The 26,421-nt window shown below is 36.9% G+C and overlaps 1 protein-coding gene across 3 annotated transcripts in view; it reads left to right on the top strand.

The window, feature by feature from the left end:
- The window catches only part of MACF1 (microtubule actin crosslinking factor 1), a 385,648-nt gene that overhangs the window by 308,482 nt on the left and 50,745 nt on the right, over nucleotides 1-26,421 (top strand). For all 3 annotated transcript variants that reach the window (XM_058303848.2, XM_058303845.2, XM_058303843.2), the window contains 10 exons: nucleotides 5,888-6,049; nucleotides 6,251-6,421; nucleotides 7,043-7,209; nucleotides 20,179-20,338; nucleotides 20,684-21,010; nucleotides 21,992-22,076; nucleotides 22,582-22,823; nucleotides 23,461-23,667; nucleotides 24,978-25,097; nucleotides 25,880-25,987. In XM_058303848.2, the coding sequence (XP_058159831.1) occupies nucleotides 5,888-6,049; nucleotides 6,251-6,421; nucleotides 7,043-7,209; nucleotides 20,179-20,338; nucleotides 20,684-21,010; nucleotides 21,992-22,076; nucleotides 22,582-22,823; nucleotides 23,461-23,667; nucleotides 24,978-25,097; nucleotides 25,880-25,987 (1,749 nt within the window). The remainder of the gene's footprint in view (nucleotides 1-5,887; nucleotides 6,050-6,250; nucleotides 6,422-7,042; nucleotides 7,210-20,178; nucleotides 20,339-20,683; nucleotides 21,011-21,991; nucleotides 22,077-22,581; nucleotides 22,824-23,460; nucleotides 23,668-24,977; nucleotides 25,098-25,879; nucleotides 25,988-26,421) is intronic.

Raw genomic sequence — 26,421 nt, 5'->3', positions numbered from 1 at the left:
GGGCACTGGCGCACCACATGGGCACTGGCTCACCACACGGGCACGCTTTCTCTTCTTTTTCAACAGGAGGACCCAGGGATCGAACTCAGGTCCTCCCATATGGTAGGCGGAAGCTCTATCACTTGAGCCATATCCGCTTCCCTTAATTATTTCTTAAACTGCTTTAGCTGTTAGCAAGCTACTTCTTCCTACAGGGCAAGCTCTGGGAGGGTGAGCCTTTCAGGCTCCTGCCCAATCGGTTGGCGCCTACATACAGGCAACTTGATTGTGCATAAGGGTTATTCTGCTCCCTCTGGAACAGGGCCGGGGACCCACAATGGGAGCACAGGCTTTCTCCATCTTGTGCCAGGGATGAGTGGGGGCGGGGCAAACCAGGATGCCAGGAATGTCTCCTACCATTTTTTTTTTAATGGTGTAATTCCATTTATATGAAATATCCAGAATAGCCTACCATTCTTAAGGGTATATTTTCTTGGTTCAGCACTTGCCCTGCAATCCTTTAACTCTTCTCCAGAGTTTTGAGGAAGATGATTTTGCTCTTTTTTTTCTAGTTATTTAATGATTCTGTGGGGGAACGGTACCCTGAAGTGTCTTACACTGCCATCTGGTTGACCAGAAGCCCCTCCCAAGCCTAAGACCCCCATTTTGATTGAGTGCCTTTAGCTGCCAATTTTGCCACATATCCTTGTGGTTTGCTGAATAGTGGTGTTTTACTTTGAGTTTTACCAATTATTTTGTAATGAAGCATCCCAGTAGATTAGAATGTGTCACCTTTTAACTGAGATTGATGGAGTTAATTTTATTTTCTTTCTGAGTTTTACTGGCTTTGTGATTAACCCCAAGATCACAATAACCTATCCAAAGACAGGATAGTAGGTCAACAACAGTAAATTTCTTGCACAGGCATTCCTGATTATATATTTCTGGTATAAAGCCAGTAGCAGCGATCAGTGAAATTCAGGGACTAAATTTATTTATAAGAAGCCAATCAAATCTGCATAAAGGTAAAAAAAAAATCTCGAAAAACTCTTAATATCAATCTTTGATATCTCTTTCCCCATCTACAAAATGAGTGGATGAGGCTAGGTAATCTCTAAGGATCTTTCCAGCCACAGGAAGCAGTCATTTTATGAAGTATTGCTGGATATGACTGACAGGAGAAGGAAAAGTAGCCTAGTTACAAGGTTGTCCATCCTTTTTGAAGTGTAATTACCTTATTTAATATCTGGAAGCCAACATGCCTACATCTGTGTACAGAAAAGAACGATCTGAGTGTAGCCTCAGCCAGAACTGTTAACTAATAAGAATATAAAGATGCTATTTTGAAAATGTTTATTGAAACAAAACAGATATCATTTTACAGTTAACATGAGTACAGATTTTACTATATTGGTGTGAAATATTATGAAAAAAAGTTTTTCCAAAGTGAGATCTATGTTGTATGGATTTCATTGCTACCAATGAGTTTGGTAGAAGAAGCAAAATGCCAGGACACTACTATTTCTGTAGTGGATCTAAACCCACTGAGTAAATTGTGGTATTTTAAACCCCCTACTCATTTAGAGACTTCCTCAGTCTTATTTCCAGTCACTGGTTCAGTGGAAGTAAAAGACCTTTGGTATAAGAGTTCTATAAAATTACCACTTGCCATCAGAGTCTTTTTAAGGCAAAAACGGAGGCACCCTATAATACCAGTTTAGTGTTTGAATGCCCATCTGACAGGCAGAACCTTCATGGGTTTTTTAGCTTTCCCTAATATTATCTCTATACAAAGATTCATGCACTCTCCAAATAAATATTTTTTTGCATACTTTCTCTATGCCAGCTGAATAAATTTGAAAATGTTCTCTTATGAGCTATAACAAATATACAATACCAATATATAATGTTAATAATAAAATGGTTTGTGGGGAAAATATATCAAATATAAGCTATGGATTATACATAGCAAAAATATTATGACAGTGTTCTTTTGTCATTTGTAACAAATGTGTCACAACAATGTAAGGTATTGGTGGTGGGGTGATGTGTGGGAATCCGGTATGGTATGTATGATTGCTCTTTAAAATTTTGAAATAAAAAGAAAATGTGGAGGAAAAAAAGGATAGGAAGCTACTGGAAGATGTTTAAGGGAATGGAATGATTTGATTTACATTTTTTCAACTCACAGAGAAAACTGGTCCACACTGACATTAAACATTCCCAACATTTTCCAGAGTTTATAAATGTCTGATTTTTTTTTGTATTATATTTTATTAACTGTTTTTATAATAGTTGACACGGAATACAGAAAACACTGAGTGGTATGCAATTGAAAAGGAAAATCACACTGGCTGCTGTATATAGAATGGATTGTACAGACTCAAGGGCAGAAGTGGAGAACCCTGATAGATTATTGTTAATTGTTGATGTGGCTTAGTCTAGAGATGTATCAGTGAATTTGAATATAAATTGGATGGATTCAATAATATTTTGGAAGTAGAATTAAAAAGACCTGATAAAGACTTATATGTTGGGTATGAGAGAGAGGGAGTAATCAAATATATCTTTTAAATTCTAGTTTGTACAGCTGAGTGGATGTGGTAGATAGTAGTAAATTGTTGGTTTAGGGAAGAACAGATTTTTGTGGAGGGGAAAGTAGGAGATACTATACTGTTTGGAAACTGTTAGGTTTGAGATGCCTGTGATTCATTTGTATGGTGATATTAGGAAAGCAGTTAGATATGTAGATATGAAACTCAGAAGAGAGGTATAAATTTGAGAGTCATAAGCATGTATCATTGTTAATACTTAAAGCTATTGGGATGTATAGAATTGCCTAGGAAAAGAGTATAGGATGAGAAGAAAGTTCAGGTCCAATTTCCCTCCCCTTCTGTCCCCCAAAACACATTTTGAAAAAGATGTGAAAAGGAAAGAGAGCAGTGGACACACAGAATGGATCAATCAGGATGAAACCTGGGAGAATTGTCACCTCACCAAAGATAATCAGAGTGTTCTTCATGTCCCCATTGAATCTTACAATCTTGCAATAATATTTACTAGTGTACTGATCTGAGAAATTTCTGCCATTACTGATTCATTAAAAACATGGTTTAGTCCTGTTTGACTGAGTGTATGAAATACTGAGGAATATAAGGTGTGGTTTTTTTTGTACTAATAGACTTTATTTTTAGAGAAGTTATAGAGTTATAGAAAAATTACACTGAAAGTATAGGGAATCCCATCCCATATAACCGCATACACGCACACAGTTTCCCCTACTTTTTTTTTTTTTTAAGGTACTGAGGCTGGGGATTGAACCCAGGACCTCATAGATGAGAAGCCAGCACTCAACCACTGACCCACATAGGCCTCCCTGAGTTGATTTTTTTGTTTGTTTTGCTTGTTGCTTGTTTTGTCTTCTCGGGAGGCACTAGAACGGAATCCAGGACCTCCCACTCAACCCCTTGACCACATCTACTCCCTCCCCTATTTTTAACATCTTATATCAGTGTGGTACATTTGTTACAGTTGATGAACCAATACTGAAGCATTGCTGCTAAACAAAATCTGTGGTTTACATTAGGATTTACACTGTGCTGCACAGTTTTATAGGCTTTGACAGATGTGTAATGTCATAACGTCCATCATTGCAGTATCAAGGAATAGAAGTTTTAATGTTCCTACTTTAAAGCATTGGCTATGCAAAATAACTTTATTTGGGACTTTGGAGGATGGAGCAAGTGTTTTCAAATGTATTTTCTTTGAAGTCTGTTCAGTTGTGTTCAAAATAAAATTTATTTAGAGGTCCTTTTTTTTATTTTAAAGAGTTGTTTTTTTATATAACTTCTGAAAAATGATGAGACAAATACCCATTGTTTCTGTCAAACTTAATCCATAGAGTGGAAGTGGGAAACGAAGGAATCCCTAAACGCTTATAGGGAATGTTCATAAACAAAACAAATCTACTTTTAAAAAAAAGTTTGCTCTATTATGTGAAAGAGATTATTAAGCTATTTAAATATACTTTACTTTTCTGCATGTACAGTGTTGTTCAATAGAACTTCCTGTAAAGATGGGAGATGCTGTGCTGTCCAATACAGTAGGCACTAGTCTAGCCACATGTGGCTTTTGACCACATGAAATATGATTAATGTGAGAGAGGAACTGAATTTTAATTTTTTTATTTTAATTAATTTATATTTAAAGCCACATGTCAAGGCTAGTGGTTACTGTATTGGACAGCATAGAAAGATTTAAATGTCAAAGTGTAAGGCAGGCTTTGATTATTGGATAAAAGGTGACCCTTTGGTGTAGACTTGATATCTTCCTTCCATACCTTTGGTTTTCTGCCTTCTTTGCCTTTTTAATCTCACCACCACCATTTTATTGTATCAGAGCAATTTAAAACATGTTTTTCCCCCCTCTCTTGTTTGTTTTTTTTTCTTCAGTGAAACCTCTTTAAAGTTAGAAAATGGAATTATAACACTTGTTTTTTTCTGGGAACCATGTTGTTGAGAAAAAAGCCATTTCTGATTTAACTTCCTGGTAGTGTTGTTGCCTAACAAAACATGGCATAATCAAATTATATAGTACAAAATGAATTGCACTAAAATTACTTTTGAAACTTTACTTTTTCAGTGTTCTCTGGAGCTTTCTTTCCCTTTTGACTCAGTTATCCAGTCATAGGCCATACTTTCTAGAATCAGTTTCCTTAATCCTTGTGTGATCCGTGGTCTTAACTTATATGGCCACAACTATCCATAACCAAACTTTATCATTTTCTTTTACATTTATTTTTGTCCTTTTCCATTTTTGTCATCCTCTGTCCTTAAATGACTCACCACTCTCTGAAACTGAAGGAACTTTTTATGGGAGGAGAAAAAAGTGGAAATAAATCCAGGCTAATAGAATAGAGTTGAGTTTATGCTCTGATAATTGAGAGAAATCTGATCTTTGGGGCAGATATTTATTTTGTTCTTTTCCTTAATATCCTTCACATAGCAAAAGTACCGTTCTCCTAATCTTTCTTGTTTCCTTTTAGGAATGTCTAAGTAATAATGAGGTTTAAATATAATGGAGAGAAGTATGAAGATTGCTTGTTACATTTGTTCACATTGTTTTAGAATGCCTATTAAGTGGTGGACATGGATATACACTGTCATTTTTTTACAGTATTTTATACAGGCACGCATGCACATCTACTCAAAACACATGTCTGAAGTTGTTAAGGACATTTCTCAATATAATTGGTCCACTTCCCTTTGTAACCAGAGGAATACTATTTCAAGATTATAGGCTTTCTAAAGTTTAAAAAAAATAAAATATATAGATTACTGACTGTATATGATCTGTGGTCCTGGTACAGAATGAAGTTAAATGGCCACAGGAGGATTAAGCTATGAGGTTGTTTTTCACACCATTAATATGTCATGACTAATTGAATTATTAGTCCTAGTCAGAGGAGAGTATTGCATATATCACAGATTAGTTACAACTATTTCCCAGAGTATTTTTAATCTTAAATACTAGTCATTTGGTATCATTCTTCCCTTAGGATTAATAAACATCTTTTATAATATTTTGAGGGCGATGCATCTCTGTTCTCTATAGCTTTTTTCATTAAAAATTAAGCAGACAGATTTTTTTTTTAAGCCCTGAAGTTATTGGTTTAAAGACCTAAGTAATGCTATAACTCTCTGTAATTACATGTCCATAATAAGTTGTAATGAAATGTGAAACCAGATGTTATTCTTGATACCTCCCTGGGCAAATGGCTTGTTTTCTCCTTTTTATTCCTGGCCCTCCTTAGTTGAATCATAAACCTCCTGAGAATAACCAGCCACTGTGTGGCATAGAGAGTTTAATAGCCTTTAGATAAAATCTTCTTTGGCTTGCTATTATCTAGACATTTCAGAAAGAACAAGTGGATCCCCTTCAGATGAAATTGCAGCAAGTGAATGGGCTCGGTCAGGGATTGATTCAGAGTGCAGGAAAAAACTGTGACGTGCAGGGTTTGGAAAATGACATGGAAGAGATCAATGCTCGATGGAATACCCTGAATAAAAAGGTCAGTTGGGGCTGGGGGTTTGTAATGTGATGTTGGGAACAAAAGGGATAGAAAAGAAAAACATACAAATCTAAGGTTTCACTGAAACCTGAAAGCAAATACAAATTTAGCAGTTGTAATCTGTAGTTACTAAAAGGGGTCAGTAATAATTTTAAAACTTCTCTCTCCTTTCTCATAATGATCCTAATGTCTGTGATACAGGTTGCACAAAGAATTGCGCAACTACAGGAGGCTCTCTTGCATTGTGGGAAGTTTCAGGATGCCTTGGAGCCATTGCTCAGCTGGTTGGCAGACACTGAGGAGCTCATAGCCAATCAGAAACCTCCATCTGCTGAGTATAAAGTGGTAAAAGCACAGATTCAAGAACAGAAGGTAAGTGCGAATGTTGGGACAGTGAAGTATAACAGCCTTAGGGAGTGGCAGACAACACATTTGCTTATAGTTTAAGGAGCATATTCAGGAGTTTTAGTAGAATCCTATCATACTTGGTGTGATCCTGAACAAAAAGTTGTAAACTGATTCTCACCATTTTACTTTAATCTACAAGTTTACTGTGGCATATACTGAACTGAACAATTTTATTTGTTCATGTATCCTATTTTGATGTTTTGTTCACAGCTCTACATAAATTAAGAGGCTTTGGTTTTTCAGGATCAGTAATATTCTAAATAATGTTGTTTGCCATACATAAGGTCCTGTCTATATTTTTTGTTTGTTTAATATCTGTGTCAGTGTATTTTTTTCTTGGTTCAAGGGAAGTTACCTGTTAGTTACCTGGTGACAGTCACTGCTCCATTTTAAAACTTGGGTGAAAAGTTTATGTGGGCAGTAGAAACTATGCTTTATCTTGTGTTTTTGCCTCAAGGATGAAAAAAAAAAATAATCCAATTCAGTTTAGAATTTGGTAGAATTAGTTTTTTCCCCTTGTTTTAGACAAAAATAAATGACCCTGTGCTATCACTTTTTCATTCCCTATAAACATGAATACTATAGTTGCTCCAGCGGCTCCTAGACGATCGAAAGGCCACAGTAGACATGCTTCAAGCAGAAGGGGGTAGAATAGCCCAGTCAGCTGAGCTGGCTGATAGAGAGAAAATCACTGGACAGTTGGAGAGTCTTGGAAGTAGATGGACTGAACTACTTAGCAAGGCAGCAGCCAGGTAAGACCAAAGAGGTTTTGAGGAATGGGTCAGAGAAGGTTTGTTTTGTCATGTTTTTTTGACTTACTATCATTGAGACACTCTAAAAGCTTCTGGGAGAATCTATACAGTGCTTTGGAAGGTGTTTAATGACTTTTATCTTAAGGAAGGATACATTTTTCCTTAAGATCCTCATAGCCAGACTACTTGCTGCCGGGAAATAAGCTTCAGCTACTCCATACATATCTGAGTACTAGAAGACTCATTGCTCTCTGGTATTGTTCTGCTGCAGTGTATTCACTATTCCAAATGACAGATGCAGACTCTTACCAGCCAGCCAAATTATTTTTTGAATTTTGAAGCAGATTTTTTCCCTTCATATTTATAAATAATGCTTTTGGTACTTGGAATGAAAATTTTTTACAATTCTTTTCTATTCATTTATCCTAATATCTGCATTAAATGTTTTTCCAACTCAGAGCTAATCTACAATTCTCTTAAATATAGGGACATTTAAGCAATGCATTAACTTTCTTCAACAAATTACCAAAACAGAGGCAGCCCTTTCCAAGGAAGTACTTTCACTTTCTATAGCTAGACATTTCCCTAATATCACTTGAGCTTAATATGCCACATAAATGTCTTTACTTGTGCTTTATACTGTCCCCAGTTTTAAAAAAATAAATACCAGCTAGTCAGAAATCAATGAACGTACAGGAGTTGATCGTTTATTATTATACTATTAAGTTTTCTACATAGCCAATGGCAATCTTTAAATAATTCCTTCTTCAGACTCTTTACTTCCATCGGCCCATGACTTGCTTATTGCTTATATAAGTTGTAATTATTTGATAAACATTTATTGAAGTATGGTTTGCCCATCCATATTAGTGAGAGATACAAAAATGGAAGAATCTACATGCTTTTTTCTTCTCTGTATCCATTTCCATTATGGTACCATCAGCCTTCCAGTTACCTAGGCTGAAAACTTCAGTCCCATCTTTTACTCTTATTTTCCCCCTCCTTTGTACCCCATATCTAGTCAGGATGCTAAATCCTATCTTTTTCTTTTGCGTTCTTTCCTCTGCATCCATTTCTTTGATTCCCTCTCTCCTACCTCAGTTTGTAACTTATGAGCTCTCCCTTAGACAATCGAGGTAGCCTCCTGTCTAATTACTCTGCTACTAGACTTTTCTCACTAACCCTCAGACCTCCTCCTCTTTCCATCCCCTGCCTCCCCATCCTTCTGTTGTGGGAGGACCTTTTTGAAGTACCCTCTGATCATATCTTTCCTTACTCAATTCAGCGGCTTCCTTTTGCCTATACAATAAAATCTAAACTCTTTAACTCAGCATTAAAGCCCTCTACTATTTTTTTTTTAAAGATTTATTTATTTATTTCTCTCCCCTTCCCCCACCCTACCCCAGTTGTCTATTCTCTGTGTCTGTTTGCTGCGTGTTCTTTATCTGCTTCTGTTGTTGTCAGCGGCATGGGAATCTGTGTTTCTTTTTGTTGCGTCATCTTGCTGTGTCAGCTTTCCGGGTGTACGGTGCCATTCTTAGGCAGGCTGCACTTTCTTTCGCACTGGGCTTCTCTCCTTATGGGGCGCACTCATTGTACGTGGGACTCCCCTACTCGGGGGACACCCCTGCGTGGCACGGCACTCCTTGCACGCATCAGCACTGCACATGGGCCAGCTCCACACTGGTCAAGGAGGCCCGGGGTTTGAACCGCGGACCTCCCATGTGGTAGGCGGATACCCTAACCAGTGGGCCAGGTCTGCTTCCTGTACCTTGTATTATGGTCATTATTTTACATACATTTCACTTTGTCCATAAGCTTTTTAAAGTCATGATTTTTTTTCCTATTGTGACTTTCCTTCAACCATTCCTGCTTTCATTCTCCCAGCCTAACACAGTTTCTGGGCCTGTATATATATTTTAATATATTTTTATTAGAGATGTTTACAGACTTACAAAACAATCATGCACTCGTGTGGAATTCCCATTCAGCACCTTCCACCAACATAATACATTGTTGAGGAACATCTACAAATTATCAGATATCATCATCAGACTATAACCACTGACTATGATCTGTAGTATATATTTGGTGTATTTTTTCCATACCCACCTATTATTAACACTGTACATCTTTGGCATTGATGCAAGGATATTACAGTATGCTGTTAACTATAGTCTATAGGTTACATTAATTGTATTTTTCCCATGCTTCTCCACATTCTTACCACCTTGCAATAGTGATGTACATTTATTCTAGTTCATAGGACATTCTTGTATTTGTACTATTAACCACAATTCTCATTCACCTCTAAGTACACTGTGTTATTCAGTCTTTTGATTATTCTCTAGCTTTCTTTCAGTTAACGTTTTCATCCCTAAACTACCCTTTTCAGTTGCAATCCCATTTATAAACCAAAACTGCCTTAGTTCTACTCACTATGATATGTTACCGTCAACTCTATCCATTTCCACACTTTTATGATCAAGTTAATTAAAACTTCTACATATATTAAGCATCAGTACCTCTACTCAGCCCACCTCTCATCTCCTAATAACACATACCGTAGGTTTTAACTCCATGCTTTTATTCTTCATATTTAGTTTATGTTAGTGAGACCATGCAATATTTGTCCTTCTGTGTCTGGCTTATTTCACTTAGCGTAACGTCTTCACGGTTCATCTGTGTTATTAAATGTGTCCCACTTTCATCTCTTCTTATAGCAGCATAGGATTCCATCATATATATATAACACATTTTGTTTATCCATTCATCAGTTGGACACTTGAGTTGTTTCCATCTTTTGGCAATTGTGAATAATACCCCTGTGAACATTGGTGTGCAAATATCTGTTCACCCCAGTTGTCAGTTCTTCTGGATATATTCCAAGTAGAAGAATTGATGGATGATATGGCAGTTGTATATTTAGCTTCCTGAAGAACCACCAAACTGTCTTCCACAGAGACCACCATTTTACATTCCCATCACCAGTGAAGGGGAGTGTTCCTTTTTCTCCATATCCTCTTCAACACTAATCGTTTTCTGTTTTTTTAACAGTGGCCTTTCTATGCAATGTGAGATATCTCATTGTCATTTTGATTTGCATTTCCTTAATAGCTAGTGATATTGAACATTTTTTCATGTGCTTTTTGACCATTTGTATTTCCTCTTTGGAGAAATGTCTATTTAAGTCTTTTGCCCATTTTTAAATTGGGTTGCTTGCTCTTTCATTGTTGAGTTAGCATTTCTTTGTATAGCATGGAAATCAAACCCTTATCAGATATGTGGTTCCCACATATTTTCTCCCATTGAGTTGGCTACCTTTTCACCTTCTTGATGAAGTCCTTCAAATCACAAAAGTGTTGAAGTTTGAGAAGGTCTCATTTATCCATGTTTTCTTTAATTGCTCGTGCTTTTGGTGTAAGGTTTAAGAATCCACCACCTACCACCAGATCTTGAAGATGTTTCCCTACATTTTCTTCTAGGAGCTTTATGATTCTAGCTTTTATGTTTAGGTCTTTGATCCATTTTGAGTTAATTTTTATATAAGGTGTGAGATAGATGTCCTCTTTCTTTCTTTCTTTTGGATATGGATATCTAGTTCTCTCAGCCCCATTTGTTGAATAAACTGTTCTGCTCCAACTAGGTGGGTTTGACAGCCTTGTCAAAAATCACTTGACCATAGATGTGCGGGTCTGTTTTCTGAACCATCAGTTTGGTTCCATCTGTATACATGTCCACATTTATGCTAATACTATGCTGTTTTTCCCATGGTAGCTAGATAATATGATATGAAGTCCAGAAGTGAGAGTCCTCCAACTTCACTCTTCCTTTTTAAGATGTATCTGGCTATTCAGAGCCCCCTACCCTTCAAAATAAATTTGATTATTTCCATTCCTTTAAAAAATGCTTGTGGAATTTTTATCTCAATTGCATTGAATCTGTATATCTATTTGGGTAGAATTGACATCTTAACAAAGTTTAGTCTTCCAGTCAAAGAGCATGGGATGTTCTTCCATTTATTTAGGTCTTTTTAAAATTTCTTTTAACAACGCATTGTAGTTTTCTGAATACGAGGGCTTTATGTCCTTGGTTAAGTTTATTCCTAAATATTTGATTCTTTTAGTCCCTATTATAAATGGAATTTTTTTTCCTGGCTTCTTCCTTAGATTGCATATTGATAGTATATAGAAACACTACTGATTTTTGCATACTAATCTTGTATCCTGCCATTCTGCTAAAATAGTTTATTAGCTGTAGCAGCTTTGTTGTAGATTTTTCAGGACTTTCTAGCTATAGGATCATACAATCTGTGAATAGTGAAAGTTTTGCTTTTCCTTTCCAATTTGGTTACCTTTTATTTCTCTTTCTTGCCTGATTGCTCTAGCTAGACTCTCTAGTACTGTATAGTGGTTACAGTGGGCATCCTTGTCTTGTTCCCAGTCTCAGTAGGAAAACTTTCAGTCTTTCACCATTGAATGCAATTGAGTGCCATGTTAGCTGTGGGTTTTTCATATATCCCCTTATCATGTTAAGAAAGTTTTCTTTAATTCCTAGCTTTTTAAAATTTTTTTCTAAAGATGTATTTATTTATTCCCCTACCCCACTGTTGTCTGCTCTCTGTGTCCATTCGCTGTGTGTTTTTCTACGTCTGCTATCTTCTCTTTAAACAGCACCAGGAGCTGATCCTGGGATCTTCCAGAGTGGGGGAGAGGTGCTTAATCTCTTGCACTACCTCAGCTTCCTGGTCTGTTGCATCTCTTATTGTCTCTCCTGTGTCTCTTGTTGCATCATTTGGCTGCACCAACTCTCCCCTTGGATCAGCTTGCTCCATGAGCCAGCTTGCCTTCACCAGGAGACCCCAAAAATTGAACCCTGGACCTCCCATGTGGTAGATGGGAGCCCAGTCGCTTGAGCCACATTCACTTCCTGAATTCCTATCTTTCATAGTATTTTTTATCAAGAAAGGATGATCATTGGGTCTTGGGCTTTTCATTTTGGGGAGTTGTTTGATTACTGTTTCGGTGTCTTTACTTATGATTGATTTGCTGAGGTCTTCTCTTTCTTCTAGGGTCAGTATAGGTTGTTTATACGTTCCTAGGAATTTTTCCATTTTATTTACATTGTCTAGTTTGTTGGCATAGAGTTGTTCATAGTGTCCTCTTATGATGTCTTTCATTTCTATGGGTCAGTACTAATGTTCCCATTTTCATTTTTTATTTTATTTATTTGCATCTTCTCTTTTTCTCTGTCAGCCTAGCTAATGGTCTGTCAATTTTGTTAATCTTCTGAAAGAACCAATCTTTGGTTTTCTTAATTCTTTATTGTTTTTTTGTTCTCTATTTCTTTTATTTCTGCTCCAGTCTTTGTTATTTCATTCCTTCTGCTTACTTTAGGAATAGTTTAGTGTTCTTTTCCTAGTTCCTCCAGCTGTGTAGTTAGGTCATTGATTTTAGCTGTTTCTTCTTTTTCAATGTAAGCATTGAAGGCTATAATTTCCACCCCAGCATTGCTGCATCCCATAGGTTCTGATATGTTGTGTTCTCGTTTCATTTGTCTCTAGATATTTATTGATTTTTCTCCCAATTTCTTCCCTTACCCACTGATTGAGTATCTTCTTTAATCTCCATGTATTTGTGAATTTTCTGCCTGTTGTTGATTTCCAACTTTATTTTATTATGAACAGAGAAAGTGCTTTGTATAATTTCAGTCCTGTTGAATTTATTGACATCTGCTTTGTGACCCAACATATTGTCTATCCTGGAGAAAGATCCATGAGCACTTGATAAGAATATATATTCTTCTGTTTTGCAGTACAGTGTTCTATATATGTCTATTAAGTTTAGTCCATTTACCGTATTATTCAAGCTATTTCTTTATTGATCCCCCAGATGTTCTGTCCAATTCTCCAGCTATTATTGTATTTCTCCCTTCAGTTTTTTAATTTTTTGCTTTTTTAAGATTTATGTATGTATGTATGTGTGTGTGTATTTATTCCCCACCCCTTGTGGCTTGTTTTGCTGTCTGTTCTTTGTGTCCATTTGCATTTTTTCTGTGTCTGCTTGTCTGCCTTTGTTGCATCATTTTGCTGCGTCAGCTCTCTGTGTTGTGGTCGTGGGCCATCAGCTCTCTGCAGCATGCGGGGCAGCTTGCCTTCACAAGGAGGCCCTCGGATGCGAACCCAGGGCCTCCCACATGGCAGACGGGAGCCCAACTGATTGAGCTAGAGCCACTTCCCTCTCTCTTCAGTTTTGCCAGTGTTTGCCTCATTCTAATTTGGAGCATCCTGGTTAGGTGCATATACATTTACAATTGTTACTTCTCCCTGATGAATTGTCCCTTTTATCAATATATAATGTCCTTCTTTGTCTCTAATAACAGTTTTGTTTTTAAAATCTACTTCATCTGATATTAGTGTAGCTATTCCAGCTTTTTTTTGGAGGGGGTGGTTACTGCATGCATGGAATAACTTTTTCTAGCCTTTTACTTTCAGTCTGTTGGTATCCTTGTGTTCAAGGTGAGTTTCTTGTAGACAGCAAATAGATGGTTCATATTTTCTTATCCTTTCCACCAGTGTGTGTCTTTTGCTTGGGGAGATCGACATTCATTTTTCTTAATATAAAAGTAGTTCTTAAACCATTTTGACGTTTGGGTTTTATCTGTTATATTTTATTTTCACCACTCTTTTTATTTTTATTTATTTTTTAAGATTTTAAAAAAATTTCTCCCCCCCCCCCCCAGTTGTCTGCTCTCTGTGTCCATTCGCTGTGTGTTCTTCTGTGTCCACTTGTGTCAGCAGCACCCAGAATCTGTTCTCTCGTTTTGTTGCATCGTCTTGCTGTGTCAGCTCTCTGTGTGTGCAGCACCGTTCCTGGGCAAGCTGCACTTTTTTCGCACTGGGCAACGTTCCTTATGGGGCGCACTCCTTGCGCATGGGGCTCCCCTACACGGGGAGTGCCTGCGTGGCATGGCACTCTTTGCATGCATCAGCACTGCGTGTGGGTCAGCTCATCACACGTCACCAGTCTTTTTATACTTTCAGTTCCTTTTTTTTGATATATAATCTTCAATTATAGACTCTCCTTTGTTTTTTCTTTCCAGGCTCTAGCACTCCCTTTAATATTTCCTGGAAAGCTGGACTCTTGATTATGAACTCTCTCAGTTTCTGTTTATCTGTGAATATTCTAAACTGGCCCTCATATGTGAAAGACAATCTTGTCTTTTATAAGATTCTTGGTGGGCAGTTTTTCTCTTACAGTATCTTAAATATATAATAGCACTGCTATTCTCCATGTTTTCTAATGAGAAATCAGCAGTTAATCTTATTGGGTATTCCATTTACATGATGCATCAGTTTTCTCTTGCTGCTGTAAGAATTCTCTTTGTCTTTATATTTGGCATTGTGATTTAGTATGTGTCTTGGAGAAGGTCTATTTGGATTTATTCAGATAGGAGTACGTTGTGCTTATTGGACATGGATATCTATGTCCTTTTTTAGGGTTGAGATATTTTCTACCATTATTTCTTCAGATATTCCTTCTGCCCCTTTTCTCTTCTCTTCTTCTGGGACATCCATGGCATGTATGTTTGCGTGTCCCTTGCCATCATTTAGTTCCCTGAGATCCTGTTCAATCTTTCCCATTCTTTCCTTTGTCTGTTCTTTTGTAATGTTCACTTTGGAGGCCATGTCTTTGAGTTCACTTATCCTTTCTTCTGCCTCTTCAAATCTGCTGTTATATGTCTCCAGTGTATTTTTTATTTCATTTCTGTGCCTTTAATTCCCATAAGATTTGCTATTTTTCTTTGTATGCTTTCAAATTCTCCTTGTGCTCACCCAGTGTCATCTTAATATCTTTAACTTCTTTAGCCATCTCAGTGAATTTATTTAGAAGATTTATTTGAACATCTATGATTAATTGTCTCACCTCCATTGTGTCATCTGGAGGCTTATCTTTTCCCTTTGACTGGGCCATATCTTCCTGTTTCTTGGTACGGTTTATAATTTTTTGTTGGTGTCTTGGCCTCTGGCTTACTACGTATGTTTATTTGGGAACAGTTTCTTTCTTTAGGGCTTTCTTGCCTTTTTTCCCTTGCTGATGGTGTAGTAGGAGCTGAGGATATAGTTGGTACTGTAAGCTGTGGAGGCTGAAGCTGCACAACCAGCAAGGGAGAAAGGGCAGGAAGCTCTAAACTAAAGAAAAAAACTGCACCCAGAATAAATACTCTACTAATCCAGATGCCAAGACACCAACAAAAAATTATACCAATCCATACCAAGAAACAGGAAGCTATGGCCCAGTTAAAGGAACAAGATAAGCCTCCAGATGACATAAAGGAGTTGAGACAATTAATCATAGATGTTCAAACAAATCTCCTTAATAAATTCAATGAGATCGCTAAAGAGATTAAGGATATTAAGACACCGGAGGAAAGCAGACTTGGCCCAGTGGTTAGGGCGTCTGCCTACCACATGGGAGGTCCGCAGTTCAAACCCTGGGCCTCCTTGACCCGTGTGGAGCTGGCCCATGCACAGTACTGATGTGCGCAAGGAGTGCCCTGCCACACAGGGGTGTCCCCTGTGTAGAGGAGTCCCTCGCACAAGGAGTGCACCCCATAAGGAGAGCCGCCCAGTGCGAAAGAAAGTGCAGCCTGCCCAAGAATGGCGCCGCACACGAGGAGAGCTGACACAACAAGATGATGCAACAAAAAGAAACACAGATTCCCGGTGCCACTGATAAGGATAGAAGCAGTCACAGAAGAACACACAGCGAAAGGACACAGAGCAAACAGCTGGAGTGGAGGGGGAAGCAGAGAGAAATAAATAAATAAATCTTAAAAAAAAGAAAAAGACACTGGATGAGCACAAAGAAGAATTTGAAAGCATACATAGAAAAATAGTAGATCTTATGGGAATGAAAGGTACAATAAATGAAATTAAAAATACTTTGGAAGCACATAATAGCAGATTTGAGGAGGCAGAAGAAAGGATTGGTGAGCTAAAGAAATGGCCTCTGAAAATGAACATACAAAAGAAAAGATGAAGAAAAGAATGGAAAAAATTGAACAAGGTTTTCGAAGTAAATAACAGCGAAAGGCCTGCAAACATACATGTCAAGGATGTCCCAGAAGGAGAAGAGAAGGGAAAAGGGGCAGAAGGAATATTTGAAGAGATAATTTCCAAACCCTATTGAAGGACATAGATATCCACGTCCAAAAAGCACAACGTACTCCCATCTGAAAAATTTGAATAGAACAACTCTGAGACACATACTCATCAGAACGTCAGATACCAATAATGAGAGAATTCTGAAAACAGCAAGAGAAAAATAATACATAACATATAAGGGATACCCAATAAGATTAAGTGCTGATTTCTCACCAGAAACCATGGAGGCAAGAAGGCAGTGGTCTGATATATTTAAGATACACAAGAGAAAAACTTCCAGCCAAGAATCCTATATCTATCAGGACTTTCTTTCAAAAATGAGGGTGAGATTAGAATATTCACAAATAAATAGAAACTGAGAGAATTTCTAAGCAAGAGACCAGATTTTCAGGAAATATTACAGGGTATGCTAGAACCTGAAAAGAAAAGACAAGACAGAGGCCTGGAAGAAAGTCCAGAAATGAAGGTTGTATCAATGAAAGTAACTAAAAGTGTCAAAAGAGTGTGAAAATAAAATATGACAGATAAAACTGAAAGAGGAATAAACATAACCAACAATGTAAAGCACTTGTATTCAGAAAACTGCAACTCGGTGTTAAAAGAAATTTTAAAAAGGCCTAAGTAGCTCAAAGAACGTTCTATGCTCTTGGATTAGAAGACTAAATATCATTAAGATGTCAGTTCTACTCAAATTGATATACAGATTCAATACAATCCCAATAAAAATTCCACCAGCATTAAAAAAAAAAATTTGAAAACACAATCATCAAGTTTATTTGGAAGGGTAAGGGTGTCCTGAATAGCCAGAAACATCATAAAAAGGAAAAGCAAACCCTCATCTGTAGACTTTAAATCATATTACCTAGCCTTAGTGGTAAAAACAGCATGGACTGGTATAAAGACAAACACATAAACCAATGGAACCAAATTTATGATTCGGAGGCAGACCCTCACATGTATGTTCAAGTGATTTTTGTCTAGCCTGTCAAACCCACAGAGCTAGAGCAGAACAGTCCATTCAACAAATGGTGCTGAAAGAATTGGATATCCATAGCCAAAAGAAGGAAAGAGGACCCCTATCTCATACCTTATCCAAAAATTAACTCAAAATGTATCAGAAACCTAAAAATAAAATCAAGAACCATAAAACTTCTAGAAGAAATTGTAGGAAAAGATCTTCAAGGGTGGTGGGTGGTGGATTCTTAAAGGAGATGAGGAGGACTGAGATGGACTACTGATGTTTAATATTTAATGTAGAAGTTTTAATTGACTTTACTGTAAAAATGTGGAAATGTATAGAGTGGATGGTAACACATAGTGAATAACAGCTAGTTTATAAATAGGGATGTGGCTGAAAATGGTAGTCGAGGTATGTAAATACCAGTTGACAGAATGCTAGAGAATATAGGAACTGAATAGCACAGTAAACCAAAAGGTGCATAAGAATTGTGGTTGATGGTACAGATGCAAGAGTGTCCTTTGTGAGCTAGAGCAAATGTACATCACAACTGCAGGGTGTTGGAAATGTGGAGAAGCATGGGAAAAATACAGCTGCAGTGACCTATGGACTGTGGTTAGCAGTAATAATATAATATTCTTGCATCTATGCAAAAGATGTACTGTGTGGATAATGAGGCAGTATGAAAAATGTGAGCCAAATGTACATTATGGACATGGTAACAATCAGATATTATCTTATCTGTAGCAAATGTTCCACCACAGTGTGGTGTGTTGATGGAGGGGTGATGTTTGGGAATTCTACACATGTACATGATTGTTTTATAAGTTTGCAAGTTCTGTCATTAAAAAAATATATTTAAAAAATGATAGTAGGGTGCGTTGAGGAAAATCACACCAAATGTAAGATGAGGACTATGATTAATAGTAAGATTTTGACAATATTCTTTCATAACTTGTAACAAACATCTCAAGACAATGCAAGATGTTGATGGAGGGTTGATGTATGGGACCCCTGTGTGATGTTATGCATGTTTGCTTTGTAAGTTCACAACTTTCACTATACACTTAACTGTTTATGTATGTTCATATATAAATGATATAAAGATAATTATAATAGTGTTGGGGAAAAATACTTTGGTTAGTAGTAATATTTTGACAATGCTCTTTAATCATTAGTTAAAAAGTTTTTTGTTTTTTTGTTTTTTGTTTTTTTAAGATTTATTTATTTATTTAATTTCCCCTCCCCCTCCCCTGGTTGTCTGTTCTTGGTGTCTATTTGCTGCGTCTTGTTTCTTTGTCCGCTTCTGTTGTCTTCAGCGGCACGGGAAGTGTGGGCGGCACCATTCCTGGGCAGGCTGCTCTTTCCTTTCACGCTGGGCGGCTCTCCTCACGGGTGCACTCCTTGCGCGTGGGGCTCCCCTACGCGGGGGACACCCTTGCGTAGCACGGCACTCCTTGCGCGCATCAGCACTGCGCATGGCCAGCTCCACACGGGTCAAGGAGGCCCGGGGTTTGAACCGCAGACCTCCCGTATGGTAGACGGACGCCCTATCCACTGGGCCAAAGTCCGTTTCCCTAGTTAAAAAGTTTTAACAACAGTGCAAATTATTGGTGGTAGGGTGAGTTATGAGAGTCCTGTATGATGTTATGTATGTATGTTTTGTAAGTATACAACTACTATGATATACTTATTGTTTATATATGTTTATGTATGAGTGATATACTTCAATAAATTAATTTTTTAAAATGGTAGCACATAGAAATACATGTTTACATTGAAATGTAATTGAATTTCCAGAAATTAAAATGCCAAATCTTTTTGTTTAAATCATTTATTAAAATAAGTTTATCAAAGGTAACCAGCGTAGGGCCTAGCACAAAGTAGGTATTCAGTAAAGTTTTGCTGAGCTAAAGTATACCATATATTCATGAGCCTTTTCAAATGACATATCGTTTGGTCTGTTCTTAATGATTCAAAGTCATCATTATGACCTTTCATTATAATCTGAGAGCTACTACAGTTTTGTGGTTTTCAATTTTTCTCTCTTTTCTTTGTTTTTTACATCCAGGCTTCCTCTCCTCTTTGTACTTTGTAGTTTTTAATCATGAGTACTTGAAATAACAAGCTTAGTTATAAATGCTATTTAAATAAGAGGTAATATTCCAAGTGAGTTTTAAAATCTACAGCTCTTTGGGTTGACATTTGTGTTGGCAAATTCAGCTATTCTGAGGTGGATTTCCTTTGTTTGTTTATTTGTTTTGCTTTAAATCTGGGTTCAAAGTAATGCTCTGGGGTTGAAATTGCTAGAAATCTGATTGGAGTTTTGGGGGTGGCAAGGGGTTCTAGGTCATAGTCTGCCTTTGTTCTTCAAATACTATCTTCACTTGCAAGTGAAGATATCAGTGATAGAGAAATGAAGATGGAACATTTTTCTGACCCCTTTAAACTGTTTTGATTACATGTTCAGATGAGGCACATGCTATAGTCCATTTTGATATGTGTCAGTGTACTGTAAGGAGGAAATAGCACTGATTTTAGAAGATCTTATTCTAATCCTCATTCTACCTTGCTACTCAGTGAGTTGAACAAATCTTTTTTTAAGATTTCAGAGTCTATTTTCTCTTTCGTATTAGTGGAGATAATTATTCTGCTCATCTTAAAAGGTTATGACAGGAGTACTGTTTGTGAAAGCCTTTAGAGTAGCAAAATGACACATAAATGTACTTGTTTACTATTAATATTTGAACTACTCCTGGTAAAGACTAATCTTTTACCGAATATTACTATTACAAGTCTTAATGTGACTTTCTGCCTGAGTAGCTTGTTCTATATATTTGTGTAGGCAAAAACAACTAGAAGATATCCTGGTTCTGGCCAAACAATTCCATGAGACAGCTGAGCCTATTTCTGACTTCTTATCTGCCACAGAGAAAAAACTTGCTAACTCAGAACCTCTTGGCACTCAGACTGCCAAAATTCAGCAGCAGATCATTCGGCACAAGGTAGGAAGTTGTTGTGTAAATGAAAACATGGAATGCAAATCAGAAGTCCTAGAAATAAGGAAACTGCCTGCAACATTCTAGCAGACACCCTTTGTGAGGTTTTTAATTTTTAATTTAAAATATGGTCAAATTATTCATTGAAAACATCACATATTTAAAATAAAAATAGAAATTGACAAATAGGCTACTATCAGGAAAACATCTTTTGTTCCCAGTTTTTATATTATGTTTGCCCTGCAGTAGGGAATTTTTTATGTTTTTATATCATTTGTTATTCATTGTTTCATGTTTACTTTTCATTTATTTTGTTTCTGTTATTTATTTTTTTCCACTCTGGATTTCCAGGCTCTGCAGGAAGAAATAGAAAGCCATGCAACAGATGTGCACCAGGCAGTCAAAACAGGGCAGTCCCTCTCCTCCCTGACATGTTCTGCAGAACAGGGTGTGCTGTCAGAAAAGCTAGACTCGTTGCAGGCCCGATACAGTGAGATTCAAGACTGGTGCTGTCGGAAAGCAGCTCTGCTTGAGCAGGCACTGGCTAATGCTAGACTGTTTGGGGAGGATGAGGTGGAGGTGCTCAACTGGCTGGCTGAGGTTGAGGACAAGCTCAGTTCAGTCTTCGTAAAGGATTACAAACGAGAGGTCCTGCAGAAGCAGCATGCTGACCACCTGGTATTCATGTTTCCATTCTTATTGGTTACTCTTATTTTGCAGTTTTGATTTGTGTTTGTGTTTCTCTTCATTATTATTTTTTTTTCATTCTAAACACTTCAACTTTATTTTATACAAAAGTGCATAGTTACAGACTTGGTGCTAAAGTGCTAATCTAGTTCTGATAAGTCCATGGAAATATGCATATTAAACAGAGTGAATCAACACTTCTAAAAGATGATACAGAGTACAACTGGAGTACCTCGATTCCAACTCATAATTTACCTTATTAATGATATTACTAAGTTTACATTCAAGCAGTTTTATGAAAGAGAATGTACTTTAAACAAAACTAGGTATTCCCAATTAGTGCCCAGAATTTGATTATATAACTACAGTTTTCAGAATATTTTTGGAAATTATATGCTCAGATTCCAGAAATTTGAAGAACTGGTGTAGGAAAAACAGTTTGCTTTGTCCATTTCATTTTAATGAAATCTCTCTCTGGGGATGTAAAAATGGGCAAAGCACTTTTTTAAAAATAGTCTAAGATACCTCTTCTTCATCATCTTCAAATATCAAGAGCATTTTTCACCACAATCCTGATTTTTTTTTAAGTTATCGTGTACTTGCTGACTTTATTCCTTTGAACTTTGTCTTATTCTTTGTTTTGGACAGAGTAGACATTTTTGCATCTTCCTTTGATTCAGATTGGGTACTTTCTTGGGTTCAGGTTTGGTACCAAAAGATTGTAAAGCCTATTTAATCCTAAATCTCTTCTCATCCAGTAGAAAGGAAAGCTTGCCTGTAAGTATGTAATTTATTTTGGGTAATTAATGGGGGTAATCAAAGAGATAATGCGGGAATCCAATATCTGATGTTTAAACTAAATTGGTATTCATCTGAAAAGATCATCTGTTTAAATTTGTTTTCTCAAAGGTCTCACATTTCTTCCCTTTGTTGTGCAGTAGTTTTAGGATTAATGCTATTCTTTCCTTTCAGGCTTTAAATGAAGAGATCGTTAATAGAAAGAAGAATGTAGATCAAGCTATTAAAAATGGTCAGGCTCTTCTCAAACAAACCACAGGTACTTTGAAAAGTGCATCTCTTAGCCCTACTATGGACACAGAGACAATCACACATCCAGGAAATCAGTAACTAGCCACTTCTCTTTGTATATATGAGAAGCTTAGCACCCACTGAATATATTACCATGTGCTCTAGGGAGGCTAGTGACCTTTGTTCCTATATCCTGCTAAATATTTTGGAAACTAGAAGATTTTCTTTTCTCATATCTGGTTATAGATGAGGTCTCCTACCCCCTCCATAATGGGTAATGTCCAATACCAGCATTTTCTGAAAGATACTGAGAACTGCTTAGAAACATCTGCCATGGAACTCAGATCTTAATCTCAGAAGTAGCTTCTTTATCAAGTAGAAGGTTTATTTCCTACTTACCCTTAGTGTAGGATGCTAAGTGAAATCACTACCACAGGGAGAGAACATCTATAAAATTTAAGCAGAGTTGAAAAAGGGAGAAATTAAAGCATTCCCTCATCTCCAGATTTCTTAAATATGAATATTTCTCACAGGTGAAGAGGTGTTGCTTATCCAGGAGAAACTGGATGGTATAAAGACTCGCTATGCAGACATCACAGTCACTAGCTCCAAGGCCCTCAGAACTTTAGAGCAAGCCCGGCAGCTGGCTACCAAGTTCCAGTCTACTCATGAGGAACTAACTGGGTGGCTGAGAGAGGTGGAGGAGGAGCTGGCAGCCAGTGGAAGACAGTCTCCCACAGGGGAGCAGATACCCCAGTTTCAGCAAAGGCAGAAGGTGAGCTGTCATTTCACAATGTAAAAGGGAAAACAAGTTTTCTTCTTAGTCAGAATCCTTAAGTTTCATCACCAACTGTAACTTCCTAAAATCTAAACAAAAAATTTCAGCCTGTCTCCTTTCTTGTTTAGTTATAGACAATAAAATTTAGCATAAAGACAGACATGTGTAAGAGCACTTGTTACGATTTGAAAATGAAAGAAGATTGAATCCCAAGTTTCCAGGAAGTTTGCTTAGTATATGACATTTTATGACTTAACCTCATGGTTCATTTTCTCGAGAGTGCTTCTTGATTATATTTGATTCTCATGCAGGATTAGTGCAGTTCTAGAAATACCGTGTAGGTACTTGTTAAATACCAGTAGTTAAAACATTATCATTTCTCTTGAAGAAATGAGCACTATTTATTTTACTGAGAGACAGTCTGGTTCAAAAACAGACAAATCTAAGTAAGCAGCAGCTTAGCCTAAAGTCAGGCTGCAGAATGACTGAAAAATTTGAGACAAGAAAAAACTGAAGGAAAGAGGCCAGATCCCTGCTGGGTTGTGTGGTAGAGATAGCACTTTCCACCCAGCACAGCTGTCATTGTGCTTTATTTAGCAAAGTATGGCCTGAAAAACTTTTTTTCCCTCCTTAGGAGTTAAAGAAGGAGGTCATGGAGCACAGGCTGGTGTTGGACACAGTGAATGAGGTGAGCCGTGCTCTCTTAGAGCTAGTACCCTGGAGAGCCAGAGAAGGGCTGGATAAACTTGTGACTGATGCCAATGAGCAGTACAGACTTGTCAGTGACGCTATTGGACAAAGGGTGGATGAAATTGATGCTGCTATTCAGAGATCACAACAGGTAAAATTTACAACTCCTCTGTATTAATATTTTAGGCAGTGAGTATATATGCGTGACCCATGTACATACATTCAGGCTCTGGAACAGGAATAACAAAGCTAAATCTTATGCAACAAACGTATTTCACTGATGGGAAGTGACTGGGTATAGGAGATTGTGATTGGGGTCCTGGTCTGACCCCAAATCTTTGACCATTTTGATTAGAGAAGAACTTGGAGAAGAGTCTCAGCTAATGCCTGCTAAGCAGGTGGATGGTGATTGGAGTAGAAATATCTAGATCCAAAAGGTCTAAATGCATCACAATTTAGTTTGACATAATGAACTGTCTTAACATCTTAACATTAGATGGAAGAAGGGAAGGAACCAAGAACTATAATTACTATCAAATATGCTAACCAAAATAGTAGAGCAATCCGAAATAGAACCCTCTGGGTAAACACAGGTGTCATATTTCCCTTGATACTTTTTCCTTCCTGCTTTCTGGAGAAAAGTTATTTGATTTTTTTTCTCTACAGCAAATTAATATAACATGACTCCTTGGGTTCTTAGTGATAAGCAAATGCTTTCTGAATCACACAGAAGTTTGCTCTGACCCCTAAGTACATTTCTATGTGTCTTTATTGATATCCTTAATCTTAACCAGATATCTCAATATTAAATTTATTGTGCTTTGGAGATGCTTTCTTTAAATATTTATGTAGGTTGGCAACATTGAAGAGGAAGATATAAAAGACTGGGGAATGTTCATGAAAAAATAGTCGTGTAGAATGTTCTTAGTTTTTATTTGTTATTACATATAAGTCTAGCCATTGTAACCATTTAAAGGTTTCGTGTCTTCTTGGGTTTTATACTTCTACAGCTGAATGAATACTTCCAAGATAACATGACTCATCTGTCTGTTGCCATGTTAAATTTATGTTTCAGCATCTGACTAAAATTACTGTTCAGTGTCTAGGAAAGAGGATTGGCAGAAAGAGATTGCAACCTCATAAAAATTATGATTAGAAGTATATTTCTTTTGAAAGGTTATCAATTTCTGCTTATTTCTAGCTATAGACCACTAACTGAGTTCTGTAATTTCTTTCTAAAGAAGTTGAAATACAATGAATTCGTTTGTTGAAATATGATCAACTAATTTGTCTGCATCTTGATTTTGTGATTTTATGACATTCTTCTTGGTTTTGGCTTTACTTTGTGAGATATAAACTACATTACTGAAAATCCAGGCCTTTCTGAGTTCAAAAGGTTACACTTCTAAGAGGGAGGAGGACCTTGGTAATTTATTCATTTTTCTCTAATATTTGTGCAAGTATGAGCAAGCTGCTGATACAGAACTAGCTTGGGTTGCTGAAACAAAACGGAAACTGATGGCGCTTGGCCCAATTCGCCTGGAACAGGATCAGACCACAGCTCAGCTGCAGGTACAGAAGGTAAGTAACACCAATGTACCCCCTTTGCCCCAGTCTAAGAATAGTCAGTAAGTTAGTGTGACTACAAGAGAGTATCTTGACTATCCCAACTCAAGTAGAATGATTCAGTGTCATGATGGCGGATTGAAATGAATATTTGGTTGGGAGTTTTGGTGAGGACAGTTTTTTTTTTTTGTTTTGGTTTGGTTTTGATCACTTAAAATACAGAGTTTACATATTTCCCCCCCCCCACAAACACACCCATTTTTAATGCCTTGTGTTAGTGTGGTGCATTTGTTGCAGTTGGTGAAAGATTACTATAATTGTACTATTAACTTTATAATCCATAGTTTATATTTGTGTTGTACAATCCTATGGATCTTTTTCTTTTTTTAAAATTTTTATTCTAGTAATATACATACAACCTAAAATTTCCCCTTTGAACCACATTCATATATATAATTCAGTGGTGTTAATTACTTTCACAATGTTGTACTGCCATAACCACTACCCATCACTACAACTTCTTCGTAACTCCAAACAAATTCTGTAACAAGTATTAATTCCCTATTCCCTATCCCCACCCCTGTATTCTAATAACCTATATTCTAGTTTCTGACTCTACAGATTTGCTTACTTCATATCAGTGAGCTAATACAAGATTTATCCTGAAGGGGAGATACTTTTGTAAATAAAGCAAGGAAGGTATGATAGGTTGTGTATAACATTTCCCTGACAGACTCGAGGAGGAGAAAATTGGTGTCCTTTTACCTGTTGACTTAATTACAGTTTACTTTTCATAGGCTTTCTCCATTGACATCATTCGACACAAAGATTCAATGGATGAACTCTTCAAACATCGTGGTGAAATCTTTGGCACATGTGGGGAGGAACAGAAAGCTGTATTACAGGTGAATTTGTTTATTCACCATATTTCTTTCTTGATTATAGAGAATTAGAAGTATAATTGTAAAATAATGGCTTAGGTTTTTTGTTTTTTGTTTCTCCCTAGGCTTTCTTATTATTGATGGAAGTAATTAAGTCTTAACTTGATGTTCTGGGACACATACTCTAATATACTGTGTTCACAAATATCTAAATAGCCATACTATATAATGGGAACTATGTTGCAAATCAATCTCTTTAATAACAGAGGAATTGCTCTTATCCTCAGTCTATAGGAGTCAGCTTTGAGTTATTTTTTTAAGATGTTGATGATAGATTCTTTACAGAACCATATGTAGATGTTCATTTCTTCTTTGAGCCCTTCTAAAAGGTCATATGCCCATTTCTAAAATGACTGGCCAAGAGAATTCCTTTGTAGACCAGTTTTGTTTGTTTTTCT

The sequence above is a fragment of the Dasypus novemcinctus genome, chromosome 9 (assembly GCF_030445035.2).
Source record: "Dasypus novemcinctus isolate mDasNov1 chromosome 9, mDasNov1.1.hap2, whole genome shotgun sequence".
NCBI classification, from domain to species: domain Eukaryota; kingdom Metazoa; phylum Chordata; class Mammalia; order Cingulata; family Dasypodidae; genus Dasypus; species Dasypus novemcinctus.
The sequence above is the reverse complement of the archived record's forward strand: the minus strand, read 5'-3'. Positions and strand labels throughout refer to the sequence as shown.